Genomic DNA, 15,460 nt, shown 5'->3' on the forward strand with positions numbered 1-15,460 from the left:
ATGATAAATGCAGATTTAAGAAACAATGAGTTTATTTTGCTTTCAACCTTACTTTAAATTATGCTAGCAACCTCTACTGAGCACTAGCCCTACTGCAGGTCTTAGATGTCCCTTCCTTAGAACCATCGTAATCTTGACCATTAATGTGCACCAAGCCCAAGCCCAGTTACTCTGCCCCATACTCAGGCCAGTTGGTTTGGTGGGAATTCCCCTCACACAACTGTGTGATCCCCAGCAAGCCCCTTTCTCTGAGAATGGTGGGCCAACACCTAACACAAAAGATATTATATGTTATTCATCACAACATCACTACATTCCTGTAGTGCTGTTCAGGATCAGAAAATCTGGCCACAGAGTGCCGCTGTAGATGGTCTTATAGAACTGAACATTTCAAAACTAAGAAAGCAAAATCTGAGACAAAGTTTGGCTTAGACACCTTGAGGGAAAAATAAAGCTGTTTTTTTCTTCTGATTACATTTTCAAAATGTCATTTCAACTTCTAAATTTTTTTTTCCAGACAAGAATGCTGGAAGTAAAACTGAGATTTTGTTTCAAAGAGCAGAGAATTTAATAAAATATCACATGATTTGTGATTAAATAACCATGGGTGCCATCTCTGCTGCTCTACCATCTTCCCTGAAACTGAACAGCATTTATTTATATTAATTGCTGTGTTGGGATCAGTTTGCTTATTCATGAAAGTGTTCCTGGTCCTATACAGTATACGCATATCAGACAGGCTTTCCTTCTGAACCAAGCATATTTATATCTATTTGCCAGCTAAAGAAACACAAAGTGCTATTGAATACTCTATTAGGCAGAAAAGATTCTTGCCTAAAAAGCCTCTAGAACTCAGAGAACTCCCTTGAGAGAGGGAGGGAGGGAGGAAGGAAGGAACTTATGTATAATACATTCCTGAATACATTTTGAGAATAATTTTTGAGAAAAATGGCTAAATTCTGAGACACATAACAGCTAACTGCTGCTGTTAGTCTGCTTTTCAGTGTCACTTGTGAGTATTTATAGGAGTATGTTTTCCTCCAGAGTATCAGAGTTACAGAATATTTCAAGCTGGAAGGGATCCACATAGATCATCGAGTCCAATTCTGAAGTGAATGGCCTGTGCAGGGATTGAACCCATGGTTTTGGTGTTATTAGCATCATGCACCAAACAACTGAGCCAGTCTCAGGGTAGTAATAACTCTATTTCAATTACCCAAAGAACAAGAAGGAAAAGACCCTTTAATTGTTAAATACTTGACCTCATCTTTAAATTAAAAACTTGCAAGGGACCTTTAGCTAACTTTGGGTACCAGGACAGTCTAGGAGCTGAGGGACTAGAAAGCAGCTTGGCAGAAAAAGGAGACCTGAGGCACAACTAGATGAACACAGTCAGCAATACACCCTTGTAGCAAAGAGGCAACAGCATCCCGGGCTGCACCAGGTAGAGCATTGCCAACAGGCTGAGGGAGGTGAACTTTTCCCTCTATTCAGCACTGGTGACACACATCTGGAGTGCTGTGTCCATTTCTGGGGTCTCCTGTTCAAGAGAGACATGGACATGCTGGATAGAATTTAGGACAGTGCCATGAAGATCATTAAGGGACTGGAGCATCTCTTATATGGGGGAGATGGAGAAGATGGTGCCAGATTCTTCTCAGTGAAAGGACAAGAAGTACAGAAATTGAAGTAAAGGTTGATTAAACATAAGTGAAAGATGTTTTACTGTGAGGCTGACTGAGCACTGGTAGAGACTGCTTAGGGAGTTTGTGGAGTCTCCATCCTTGGAGATATTCTGACTGGATACATCCCTGAACAACCTTCCCTAATGGATCTTGCTTTGAGCACAGAAGTTGGACCAGATGATGTCCAGAGGTCCCTTTCAAAATTCTATGGTTCCAAGAGTCAGAAGAGTGGAGTACAGATTTCTAGTTCACTGAAGTGAGCCCTACTGATTTAGGAAGGCAGATGGTGACTGTTCTACTCAAAGGTGTAAAGAATCTCATTTTAGAATTTGAATTAAGGGAGAGTAAAGAGGCCAAGCACTTGCAAAGATCCTCCATTTATAGGGTCTGTGGAGTGAAAAGGGAGTTACAGCTTGCAAGTCATCCTAGAAGTAAATTAGTGCTCCAAAAAAAAAGTGGGCAATTAGGAGAAGGATTAAACCAAGGGATTAAACCAAGAAGGGTCATAGGAGCTGTATGTTCAGGAGGACACAGTGAGATACAGTTTCATATTACAGCAATTATTCTCTCACAGTTCTACATTTAAAAATAACAGCACTGTCACAAGGTTTAGTTAGAGGTCAAGTTTTACTTTATGTTGCCAATGAAGGGAACAAGTCCCTCCCTCCGTTCCTCCATTCGTCCCTTCCTTACTCCATTCGTCCCTTCCTTCCTTTCCTCCCTTCCTTCCTTTCCTCCCTTCCTTCCTTCCTCCCTCACTCCCTCCTTTTCTAATGACTGTAGTTGTTGCATTAGGCTTTTGGTGTGTAAGAGAAAACAGAGGTTTTTAATGTTAAGTGAACGTGCTTCCAAAATGGCTTTTGTAACTTGTGCAAACTCATCTTCTTCTTCCCAGGTTCCTCAGTCTTATCTCTGCCTTTGGAATGTCTGAGAGAGAACTGAAAGCTTATCTATTGGTTGTTAACCCTTTGCTATCATTGGTTGGTTTGTAAGACCTCCTGCACTCCCAATGGTCACTTTGTAATCCCCCCAAGAGCTATTTAAGTCGCTACCCAGATCAATAAGCTCTCTCTGCCTCTCTCCTCTGCCATGTTCTGTGGTCTCTGCGGGGGGCCATGGAGACCTCATGGTGGGGGGAAGAGGGGGGCACACTCCCCTCCAAGACCAGGGGTAAAGGGATAAAACCTCTAGCCTGCAGTCCCCCTCCCTATCTACCTTCAATGTTCGTCATGTAGTCATGAATTAGACCAATGCATTGATACAACAGAATATTGAACCACTGAAAGAAAAATATGATTAGTCCATTGGTGCAATTTGGTGACTTTGATGCCCCCTGTGTACATGTAGTTGCTAGAGCCACTGCAAAAGACGGGATGGGAAAACACAGCCGTGAGAGGTAAAAGAAGCAGGAACATCCAGTTTGACCATATGCTCAATTGGATGCCAGTGAAATTTATTAGACATGAAAAAGAAAATGTTATTTTACATAACCTAGGCTATATGTGAGTTATTGCTGTAATCAGGCAGCTTGGCTGCAGTACAGCCACACCCCTCAGGCAGTATGCTCTACTCTGCACTGTGCAGCAGGGTCACCGACAATATCTACCAGGACTTCGAGCTTCTCTAAAAGACCCAGGCAATGAAGGGCACAAAAGTACTTCCAAGCTGTGGCAAATTTCAATCTGCCATTACAAAAATCCATTCCACAGTCAAGAACAGCTTTGTATGAATTTAACACAATCAATGAATTTATAGGAATTGATGGCGAAAAACTATCAGTATCACAACAATCAATGACATTTGAAACTCAGGATCACATGCAGCATATGTCCTCACCAGAACAGCTTATACAACTTTTACCTGCAATCTAACATCAATTGTACCTTGAATCAATATACGGAACATATTTTAGAAGATCTCTTATATGAGCATCTCTCAAGGCACCTTATTTCTTTAACTGATGTTACAGTGAGGAAATGCAAGGGTTTTTCTGTTTGAAAGATTACCTCCCTTATTCCTAGTACTGTAATAGAAATAGAAAAAAAATCCAGTTTTTTTCTACAAAGCAAAGACGAAAATCCTTCAGAGGTTTCACCTACTAAACAGATATTTTTCTATACTTAGCAGTTTTTGAAAGTTATACTGCAACCTGACCACTAAAAACAGAAAAAGAGTTCCAGAGATATGAAGATATTCTCCTAAAGTACACAGAAAATGAATGGTAAACAATCTCTTTCAAAACAAAGTTCAAGAAAGAATTGCCCCTAGGTCACATTTAAGAAAAGTGTATTTTCAAATACTGAGGTGGGACATTCACATGTGTATGCCTATGTGGTACAAATATGTACTACCTGTCTATATTTAAATATTGAATTCAAAGTTATAGGTCAACTGGCTTTACTTACTGGTGGAAAGAATAGGTGGAAAGAATAAAATTCCAATGTATCAGCTGAAAGTTTTCCTGTTGGTTTCCTGAAAACCCAATACTCAACTTATTTACAAAGAGAAATGAATATATCTCATATAAAGAACTGGAGAATTCTTCACTAAATGTAGCTTGGGAACATCTTGTTCAACTAAAACAGACACTATTGTGTAAATGGCTGAAACAAATCATGGGCATCAGAAGATCAAAATGCTTATACTCCTTCCTGTTCTGAAGTATTATGTGATCTTAGAGCAGCTCACAGTTTCTAAATACATTTGCAGATGCTGGGATCCTCAAAGCCAAAAATGCAGTTAGACATCTGACAGGTGGATGCTCAGCATCTCACAAAGTCATTTATGTTTTAGGGTGATCAAACTGGTAACAGTTACTGGCATTTTGACCACAGTTCCTGACTCCTCGGGTTCATTATTGATACAATCAACAATAAAAGAAATGAAAAATAATTTTGGAATACACACACATGAACATACATATTCATGCTTTTAGACATCCCTACATATACTTAGAGACACTGTCCCAAATGAAGAAGAGGTTTGAGCCCTCAACACAGTATTTCATATTTCATGAAATTGTTGTCATATAAAAAGTAATACAATTTTTTTGTAGTATATGGGAGAGAAGTCTGGATTACTTCTCAAGGTACATCACCCTTGAAATTAATGACACTTGAAACCTGAGTATGGTCTAAAAACAGCGAGGAAAGTAAAAGGATATCATGCTCCCACAACAAGTTTATTTGTCAGCTATGTCCAACGTTGAAAGGTCAGCTAGATAAAAAAGGACTTTCTAAGTAGTTGTCCAATGGTGTGACAGATTGGTCTGTTCAATCCAAATTTAGGACTTCCAAGATCTTGTGTTGTAAGCCATGAACATTAAGAATGTAAAGTCGCCTGAATAGGAATCTAAGAGGGTTTTGTGATGACAATTCAAGTTCTGCAACAGTTAAGAATAATGCCAAAGCAATTAAGCAGAGCCCCTGCAGAGATCTTTTACGGAATAAGAAGATCCATATCCAAGATAGAAATAAAGCGAAGATTTCTTGCTCTAGGAGACTAATCTGTTAGACTGATGGGTGTTGGGATGCTAATACTAGTAATCAGAGAGGAAACTACCTGGCAGAAGCTACCTTGCTGCAGACTAAACATTTTGAAATTTCAGGACCGAAGGTGTAAGACAGGCTGAGCTTTCTGCTGTTGAGAACTAAGAAAATGTTTTATTTTGACAGCACGTAACTCTCCCAATAAATAATTTTTAGTCAAAATGGAAATTGACAATGACATTGCAGTTTCTTTGATTTCAGAAAGACAGTGAGATAATGTTGTAAAATATTGTCCTGGTTGCAGCTGGAATAGAGTTAATTTTCCTCTTAGTAGTTTAGTTGATACAGTGCTGTATTTTGGATTTAGTTTGAGAATAAGACAAATATGAAAGATCCTCCTAGTACCAATCTATTGCCTAATTATGAGCTATATATTGAAAATAATTATATTTTAATAAAAAGAAACCAAGTTAACAACAGAGAACAGTAGAATACATGAGAAATGGTGTTATCCAATACCAGTTCGTCATTGCTAGTCTGTCATTGGTTAACATGCTTTTCTGAGGCAAAAAAAGAGTAGCCAATATCCTAGAAAATGTATGTAAATCACACAAAGTTATTTTTGCTAGTAACAAGTTCAGTAAAAAGTGTATTTGTGCTGTTAAGTTACATATTATAAACACTGATCTAAAGTTACTTCAAGAATACCTTAATGTCACCTACCCTAAATGGAGTTACTGGAAAACTGATGAAATAAAATGACTTTTTTTTCTCACTCAAGTAGTTCCATAAAATGAGCAGCAACTACTGGACATACACTAAATCACTCTGCTACTGTTTAGATGGACAGCTCTACATGGAGTGTAGAGGTGAACCCATGCCTGAGCATGGAGCAATACTTAGACTCACAAATTTAGGTACACCTAATGGTAGAATGGTAGAACCCAAGAGGATGGTAAGATACAGAGTATTAAAAATTGTATACATGTAAGATACTCTAACTATGTGAACCTATAATTGTATTCTGGGGCTACTGTATATGTAATTCCGAACTTCTCTAAGTGGTTTATAAGAGTCAACCTAAGCAGCTGCTGAACTGGGATTGAAGATTTCTGGACACATGTAGTTTTGATTAAGTTTCTTAATCTTTGAAAAGTGGGTGACAGATCTCAATTTCCAAGTGATTCAAAACATACAAGCAAAGATTGATATGTCATAATTATACAATAAAGATAAATATGCACATTGTTAACAAACTTCTTGTAATTCCTGTTTCTAGATGAGTAAATTACTTGTTGTAAAATATAATTTGAAGTGATCCCTGTGTTTCAAAGTTGACAAGCAGTTACAGTCACCGAAAAATAGACAAAAATTTAGAAATATTGCAATTAAATATGTGAGAAGGTTTGTATGAAGTGGTAAAATATCAATTTTTCTAATAAAACTGGCTAAAAAGAATGAGAGTTTGACCATACAAACTGCTGGTATAATTAGAAATACTACCTTTTTTCCATAGTTGGTGTCTTTTGGGATGCCATTTCATAAAGTGTGGCAAGCCAGTGAAAGAAACAAAAGAGGAAGGTCCTGTGCCCTTTCCAAGTTTCAACTGGTCCCTGCCTCCCATTCACACTAATTGCTGTGCTGTCTCTGGCACTCCTCAGACCCATCTGTGAGTGAGTTTCCTGCCAGACCGTATTAAATCCTGCACAGATTTCTGCCATAGGAGTGAAATGCATTGGCTGATGGAGGAGTCTGATGAGTGCCGTGCCAGAGAGGAGTAAGGATCGAGTGTGGAGAGAGGGTGAGGGGGACAAGAAGAGTGGAATAGGATGATGCAGTGATTCACCTGCAACTTTAAATCCCCTCTCTTCGGTACAGCAACACTAGGACCGGAAATGCTAACATTTTAAAAGACATTTTAATCTTTCTTTTCAGCATATTGTATTTCCTCTTTGGAAATTGCCAGTATGGCTTAATAGAAGTCAATCAAATAAGATCTAAATTAAAATCAAAGAGAAAAATAATATTTCTTTTGTGGTTGAACTGAATATTCAGTACAAAATAACTTTTTACTATTTCTTATTTTGCCCAGAAACTTCTGCATTGGTCCAATAATGTATTAAAACATTTTTGGATTTTTTTTTTTTTTTCAGATGGGATTGATTCTGTGAGAATGCCTAGCTTAATTTATTTAACTGTCTTAATTAATGTCAGTAATATTTAATGTGCATAAATGTATATAAGTTGTAGTTAAAACTTCAGTATTGACAGGTGGAGTAAAAAGGGACAAGAAGGATTTCAGTTAAGTGGGGGAAAGAGAAAAATTGATTTAGGTCATGAATATGATTCTCTTAGAAGCAAGGATCTGGAAACAGAAACACCTCACTTCCAGTTTCTGTTCCAGTTTTAGATTAGAAGTTGATTAAAATTGTGATTAGAACCAAGGTCTCCCTTTTCCCAGGTGAGTTCTTTAATATCTTAAATAGTCGGTCAGACTTGAGTATTCACCTTCTGGCTTAAGAATAATTATTTACTTACTCAAAGTACAAACCCTGTAAACAAGAGGGACTGAAAGCCTTGCCCCATACAGAACAGCTGACAGCTTGCTCCCTAGAATAAGTGGAGGTGTAGATTGAAATCCAGATTTCAGCCAATGTTTCACTGGAGAGCTGAAATACTTTTAAAGTTTCAGGTCCCAGCTGAATGCCCCATCCAGGTTTGTCTTTCTATTGAGGTGAAACCCAAGTGTGTGTCCGTATGCTGCTTCAGCCGGAATCAAGGAGACTGTGACAAGTTGTTAATCAGGAAACCATAACATCACAGCATCCATCAGCACATTGGTTTTGATGCAGCCAGCACCTCTGTTACCCTCCTTTCTATAAAACCAGAGTAGTAGTGGCTAATCTTTCATCAGGATGAATGCATTGTGATATACCTTGACACTCAAGCAATGACTGTTAACATTAGCATTTCAAATAAGCAGTGAAGAAGGACAGGTAAGCCCATAGAGGACTTAAGTGTGTCATGGAAATGCAAAGACACAAAGAAAGGTTTGTTACTGGAAAGTTTATATTACTGATACCAAGAGCCTGACTATACTGGAAATTTAAGAAGTATCTGAGATGAAGCTAAGGTAAGAAAGAGTTCTGGGACAAGACTAAATAAACTACTACAAAGTGTACGCAACATTTTTTAGCCCCACCTAAACCAAAAGTATATGAATCCTTAATTGTACACACAGAGATTGTATTAAAATCTTCTTGCCTTTAATGTGACTACATAAAATGGCTTGTAAATGTGCTGTGTCATTTGTATCATTTGGTAATTTTGTAGTCACAGAGGTGGCAAGCTTCTTCAACTGGTCTACTATGCAAAGATGTATAAGCAGAAACACCAAATAAGGTACTGATCAAGATCTTGAAAAGCAGAAAACCAAGAAAATTCATAGAAAAGGAACAGGCAACAAATCTTCTCACACCATCATTGACTAGGCATTAAAGATAGTGCACACAACTAGTTTTATAGATATAGTCTATGAATTACAACAAAAAAACTGGTTTTGGATGTAGTCAACCCCTTAACCAAACCAACAGTAGTTTGGTACAGGCTCCAAAGATGGTAAAGGCCTGAGCCACAGCTGGGCCAAGAACTCTTCTAGAAAACAAACCCACAAAGGAGCAGAGTGACCCAGTGAACATAATGTACATGAGCTTGAAACACAGATCATGTGTATACACATGAACAATGGATGTCTTTTCCAAGACTTATTTATCCAGGAACAAAAGGAGTTGTGGGTACAAGGAGTCTCTTGCTTCCCATTGTATGCAATTTTACTACAAGCCAACCACTCCATACCATAAATATGACATTAATGTCCTAAGTCAGGGTTGACAACATTGGAGAAGCCACGGCTACTTGCTTTTTGCCTGAATTTTATTTGTTGATATAGTTACATATGTCTGAAGGTGGACAAACGCTTTGAAACTCACTGTCACATAGTTCAGACCAGAAACACAATATTGGACAATGAATGTTGGCAAATTTGCCTTCAGTCCAGCTGGCAGGAGGCTGCAGCTGCCCTTCACCATATAGTTATCCTTCTCTTCCTCAGTGCATCTATTTTAGTAGTTTTAATGCTTCTAGTAAGTCAAAGCAAACAACATGGCATGCTTTCCTGCAGAAGCAAGCTGACATTTTTTCACTTTTGGCCACAGTACGTGATGACCATTTGTGGCTAGTTCATTCCAAAATATTATAATTTAATTTGGGTTCAAAATACTTATCTTCTCTTTTCTCTTTCTGCCTTATTTCATACAGTTTGGAGTTGTCTTCCTTATTAAACAAGATAAAGCTTCCTTAAAGTTTTATATCATCTCTTAAAAGGAAACAAGGGGAAATACAGATAAAGGAAAATAATGTATGGAAAGAACTGATTCAGCTCATCAGAATTCTGAATTTAGTTTACATGAGATACAAAAGCATTTTCCTGCTTTTCATATACAAGTCCTTAATGAGGCAGTTTTGTCAAAGTGAAATCTCAAAAATAGAATGTTCCAGTAAGATGTCTTTTAAATCTGTCTACTCTTTGTGTATGCTAAACTCATCAACTGCTTTTCTAAAATAGCTACTGTTTTGCAGCAAACGAAGCACAGACAATTGAATGTGTCAACACCACTCATGTGGAGTCACGCTAAGATTCATTTATTTTTGTCAGGCACCCATACTAGTAGTGAATCAACAGCACTGCATTTGTAGTCAGATGTCACACATATTCCAAACCTATCTCAAAGACCTTGGTTCTGATCTCAGACGGGTTGTACCCAGAAGAAGAACTGGCACCTGCGAGCATCAAGATTGCCTTTGGCTGGCCCCATTTCCAAATTATTCTGAAAGAAAGGAAACCCTTTTTTAGAGTACTGTTCTTCAAGAAAAGCCTAGAACAGATTATAATAACTACAGCAAAATATCTGGTGTATCTTCTTTAAGGTGAGACCGAGAAAGAAGACTTGTTGTAGGACCAGCTCAATGAATGATGGACAAAATAGTAATGATGGTGAATTGAAAGATAATCCTTTTCACAGGATCTCCACTGCTCCTTAGTGATGGATTCCAGCTCTTGTTACCAAGCTGAGGGTGTACTTCAATTTGGAACCTCCCTGCCTGGCACTTCTTGAATTCTGTCAGGGAAAGTCTGGACAGCAATTTGTATGTTTGCACAATGCTAAAAACCACACTGGTCTGATGTGCCCCGGACACAGATCCACAGAACATTCTTTTCCAAATACTCATGGAAACAGAAACATTTATTCAACTGAGAAGCAAAACAGCACCATCTGAAATCTCAGATAAAGAAAAGACAAGTTGGGTAGACCTACTTTGTGCTCATGAAATAATGAGAAGATATGGTTTTACTATAAACTTTATCAAGGGAAGGGACTGTTTGGAGAAATCACCTCTTGTACCTTCTTACAGAGTGATGAATATTGTGCTATATCAGTGACTACACATAAAATGTTTATACTATTTTTTTTCAAAATTTATAGAGCAATATGGACTATTTAAATGTATCAGAAGCTATTAACCTATAGTAGACAACTTTAAAAAAATGGCTGCATTGGAAAAACGTTTGTATTTTAATGTCTCAAAACTTTGAGTTTTCTGATCCTTTATAGACTTACATGAATAAGCTGGGGGTTTCCTAATGCTCCGTTTCCTATTACTTAACCACTGAGCTAGCTAGTCTCTTGATCTTACTTAGATTTGCAGCAGAAATAAAATGGCACAGAAATAAAATGGTTTGAATTTGATTAATGATTCATTAAGCCAGCTACTTCATGACTTCAGTAGACTACATCTGTACCAATTGCACACAGCTGAAGAACCATGTTCCACTGCTGATCCAGATAGCCAACCCGTTGAAAATAAAAAAGAAGAGAGTTAATGAATTACATTTAAGGAGCCACTGGGAAAAAAAAAATCAAACCTATGTGACAACAAATTATATTGGAAATTATATTGAACATCTATTCTAAATATGAACTGCCAAAGAGTTTTTAAATCATCCTTGCCCACACTCTAATTAAGAGAACAAACTGGTATCTTCTTGTAATCATACAGAAGTCTATATTTTTTTTTAATTAAGATTTTTACAGGTAACTAATGAAGTGTTTCCTGTACACCAAAACTGTTACGGCAAAATGAGTAATTCAAATATGTCATTCTGTAGTGCTCATAAAATAAGAAAGCCCTCTATGTTGGCCAGTAAACTAAGACTACATGGAATAAACATGTCTAGTAGAGCCAGCTTAATGAAAGGGTGGTGGTGAAGTTAATGGAGAGGTATTGATAATTAACAGCTGGTAGGCAAAATAAAGTTAAAAGATTGCTGAAATGTTTCTAAGTTGAGTTATACTTTAACACTGACGTGACCAGGACAAAATGTGACTATCAGCTGTATATTTACTTTGATGATGAAAACTTGTTTTTCTTTGGATAGTAAACAGGATCTCTGGTGTGGATTGCCAGCATATTTCCTAGAATGTCTCCCTCCAGTAACAGATGCAAACATCTGCATCACACACACTTGTTTCCTTACTCGGTCACAAACCTGACTGCAGGACATCATCCCATTCTCTTGAGCTATTATGGATCCATTACATTAACAATCTTTTCACATCACAGTAACAAACCCCCATTATCAATTCCAGTTTCTTCTTTATTCAGTCTTCAAAAAATTTGTAAACCTATTTTGTTACATTAATACAATCATCAACTACATTTCTATCAAAAAAATCTCATACAAATCCCACTAGTAGGCATTTATAAGCCATAAAGTAATAAACCTAATGTTGTCAGTGAAATGTGAATTCTGCCCCTCCTTCTTACCATCCACAAGAGCAACAAATCAACATGGGGAGACTGTGAGATGTTCTGAATAAACAATACTGTTTTTAGTGTAGGGTGTGAGAATCCTCTGCAGGAAGCTACAAAATGTCAAGCTATTTGCTTGTAATTTAGGTAATTTCAGATACGTTTGCAAAAAAAAAAAAAAAAAAAAAGAAATCTTTTTGCCTTGTCTAAGGCAGAATATTCAACACATAGTGACTGAACCCGTGAGGAAACAGCAGTACGAGCACCAGCGATGCAGTATATCTTCAGTAGCCATGCTGTTTTGGGTTCAGGCTTACACCCACCCACATATGTTGTATTATACCATTGCATAACCAGAGATCCCTGGAGCCTGAATTCGCAGTCTCTATGGCTGCACACACTGTAGCTGCTGTGCCAATATAGAAATACTGATATCGTGTGCTGGTGCACCACCCCATCAAAGTGCTACTAGTGCGACTTTCCCTGAGACACAGGATATTTCTTCAGCCCTCTGTTTTTCCTTTGTGGTAGTTGTCCATCTATATGCTAGAGAAAACTCCTGAAGTGGTTCATTTATGCCTACGCAAATCACAAATTCTTTCAATAATTGCTTGCTAGTACGCAGTCAAAAGGAGACTAACATGGAGTCTGCTATTAGCAAGGTAGCATTGAAAACTCAGCTGGAATATCCAAAAATATATATAGCTGCTGAAGTAAAAGGGCTTGAATTTTGACAGTGGGTTGTCATTTGCAGTTGATGATGTTGCTGTTAAATATGCAAGACATTTGCCTACACATCCAAAATGAGTTTAAATATTTGCTTCTTGAGAGTTTCCACTGTCATACAGTAAGACGAAAAAAGATACTTGCTATGACAATAAGTTGCTTTACCTAAACAACTGTTGCTTTAGCTTCAGTGTCAGAGGAGAGGGGAAGGTCTCAAAGGTGAGGGAAGGGAAGAGGCCTGAGAGGTTTCAAAAACACCTTGCTGAGCCCAAGGGGACTCAAAAGTTGGCGGGAAAACTTCGTATCTCTGTATTTCTCACCCCGAGAAAAGAAGGCTCTTGGGAGACCTTCTCACTCTCTACAACTCCCTGAAAGGAGGCTGTGGCCAGGTGGAGGGTGGTCTCTTCTCCCAGGTAACAAGCAGCAGAACAAGAAGAAATGGCTTCAGGCTGCATCAGGGGAGGTTTAGATGGGACATCAGGAGGAACTTCTTCACAAAAAGGGCTGCCCAGGGAGGTGGTGGAGTCACCACCCCTGGAGGTGTTGAAGAAATGCCTGGATGTGGCACTCAGTGCCATGGTGTAGTTGATAGAGTGGTCTTCGGTCGTAGGTTGACCTCGATGACCTCAGAGGTGTTTCCCGGCCTAACTGATTCCACGATTTCACGCTATCCAAAAGCGGGGGCGATGGCCATCCCTGCTGCTCTCCGAGGAATGCAATTGCCAGCCCCGCGTTCCCGCACTGCTGCTCTGCGGGACCGCGCTCTCGGCACTGGATTGGTGCTGCCTGCGCCGCGCGCGGATCTCGCGCTCCCCTCGCCCGCGCCGTTGTACGCGCTGGCCCCGCCCCTGGCCCCGCCCCGGCCCCGCCCCCTCTGCGCGCGCGCCGCTCCCCCCGGCAGTGCGGAGCTGCCGCGAACATGGCGACCGAGGGCATCATCCTCACCAACCACGACCACCAGATCCGCGTCGGCGTCCTCACAGGTACGGCCCGCGCCGGCCGCCGCGCCGGGGGCACACGAGGGGCGGCCGCGGGTCGGTGCGCGCCGCGGGCCGCCCTGCGAGGTGCCCCGCCGGGTGCCCCGCCGGCCGCCTCTCTCTCCCGTGGCGGCGCCGCCGCCGCCGCCGCGCAGGGAGCGCCGCTCCGCCGTGCGCGGTGCCCGAGGCCCGGGGCCGGGGTCGGGGCGTGGGGGGCGGCGCTCCGGCCGCCGGCGGCAGCGTGAGCGCGGTGCCGGGCGGCGTTGGGCAGCGCTGCCGCAGGCGGGCGGGCGCCGCAGCCCCGGGACTGCCCCGGGGTAACCGCGCCGAGGGGCCGGGGCGCGCTGGTGGGCGAGCGCCGGAGGGGCCGGGACGGGCAGTGCTGCCTCCGAACGCGGCGTAGCAGTGAGTGCGAAAGCGCTGGAGAAGGGAGCCCTTGGCCGGCGCCGGCTGCGGGCCGGCGGGTGCCGGGCCTGCCTTCTCCGGGCGGGAGGCGGCCTGAGCTCCCGGCCGCGGGAATACCCGAGCGCGGCACGCTCCGCACGACAGCCCCTCTGGGATGGCTCCTTTCCCTCCCCCTCTCTGGCCTTTCCTTTGGGCGGGGGGGATGCCTGTGTGCTCCCTGTTGGGAGGGAGAGGAGAGCATTTATGATGCTGCTGCTCGTAGCGCAGGGATGATGCTTTAAAAACCGCCTGGCACATGACCCGCGGTGGCTGCACAGAGGGGCTCCCGGAGCCGGTAGGTGTGTTGCAGGCCGGGGGCTCTCTGGGGGACCTTTGCGGGTATCTCGGTGCCCCGCGGCGCTCAGCGCTCCGAGGGGCGCGCCTTGCGCTTGGCAGCGGAGCCCCGGGGGTTCCGGGGTATCGGGGCGTAAATAGCGTTCCTGTGCAAGGAAGGGGCGAGAGATTTTAGCGAGATTTTTGGGCGTCAAGCTCAAAAGGTGTCACCGGGAGTCGGGGAAGACGTGACTGTTCATGGAAAGCAGCTCGCTTAGGAGTCGGAGGATGTTTGGAGTGAATAGGGGATACGTTCATGGGAGAGGAGGCCTGGATTTAACCCGGGAGGTGTTACCGCTGGCGGTGTTTAACCCGAGCGGCACGTTCGGAACCGCCCGTGCCCGTGGAGCCCCCGGCGCTGTTCCCTTGCCGGGTGCTGATCCCGCCGCCGGGAGGGCGGCGGGTGCCGGAGGAATGGAGCCCTTCCCTCCTGCGCTTCCCTGAGAAGCGCTTGGCCGCAGGATGATTTTGACGGTAAACTGCTAGAAAACCACGGTATGATACAAGTGGAAATCCTTAGCGTTGATTTCAAATACCAGGCAGTGAGATCCTTAATAAGGGCAGGGTGGGTTGGACCAGATGCAAAAAAAGTCAGATTGGGGGGGGTTATTCCCTTTGTTCCTGAAGGCTACAACGTGCATACCACTACCTACTACTGTAAAAGTTAAAGTGAGAAGGGGGTACCTGCTGACAGAATGCTCTTTGCATGTTTTGTACAACTTCATGTTCTGTAACTTGGATTATTATTTTCATTTGATCAATGAAATGTAATAATTTTCACATGTAATTGTTCCCAGAATGCAATACCAGATACGTATGGTGTTATAATAATTTAAATAATGATTAAGTCTTGCAATAGATTCATACAATCTTTCAGAATATGTTGGTTTTTATTTTGTACTGTAAATCCTGTTTGATCGCTGTTCAACTCTTTCAA

At 41.6% G+C, this 15,460-nt stretch overlaps 1 protein-coding gene across 21 annotated transcripts in view; it reads left to right on the forward strand.

Moving 5' to 3' along the window:
• The first annotated feature begins 13,630 nt into the window (after positions 1-13,630).
• The window catches only part of GPHN (gephyrin), a 285,353-nt gene continuing 283,523 nt past the window's right edge, over positions 13,631-15,460 (forward strand). For 20 of the 21 annotated variants that reach the window (XM_050334967.1, XM_050334971.1, XM_050334970.1 and 17 more), the window contains exon 1: positions 13,631-13,752. In XM_050334967.1, coding sequence (XP_050190924.1) covers positions 13,689-13,752 — 64 coding nt within the window. In that variant the 5' untranslated portion in view covers positions 13,631-13,688. Of the gene's footprint in view, positions 13,753-14,878; positions 15,019-15,460 lie in introns of those variants that run through there. The other variant, XM_050334988.1, reaches the window with a different exon arrangement.

The sequence above is a fragment of the Myiozetetes cayanensis genome, unplaced genomic scaffold (assembly GCF_022539395.1).
Source record: "Myiozetetes cayanensis isolate MyiCay16 unplaced genomic scaffold, myiCay2020 scf6-25, whole genome shotgun sequence".
Classification (NCBI taxonomy): domain Eukaryota; kingdom Metazoa; phylum Chordata; class Aves; order Passeriformes; family Tyrannidae; genus Myiozetetes; species Myiozetetes cayanensis.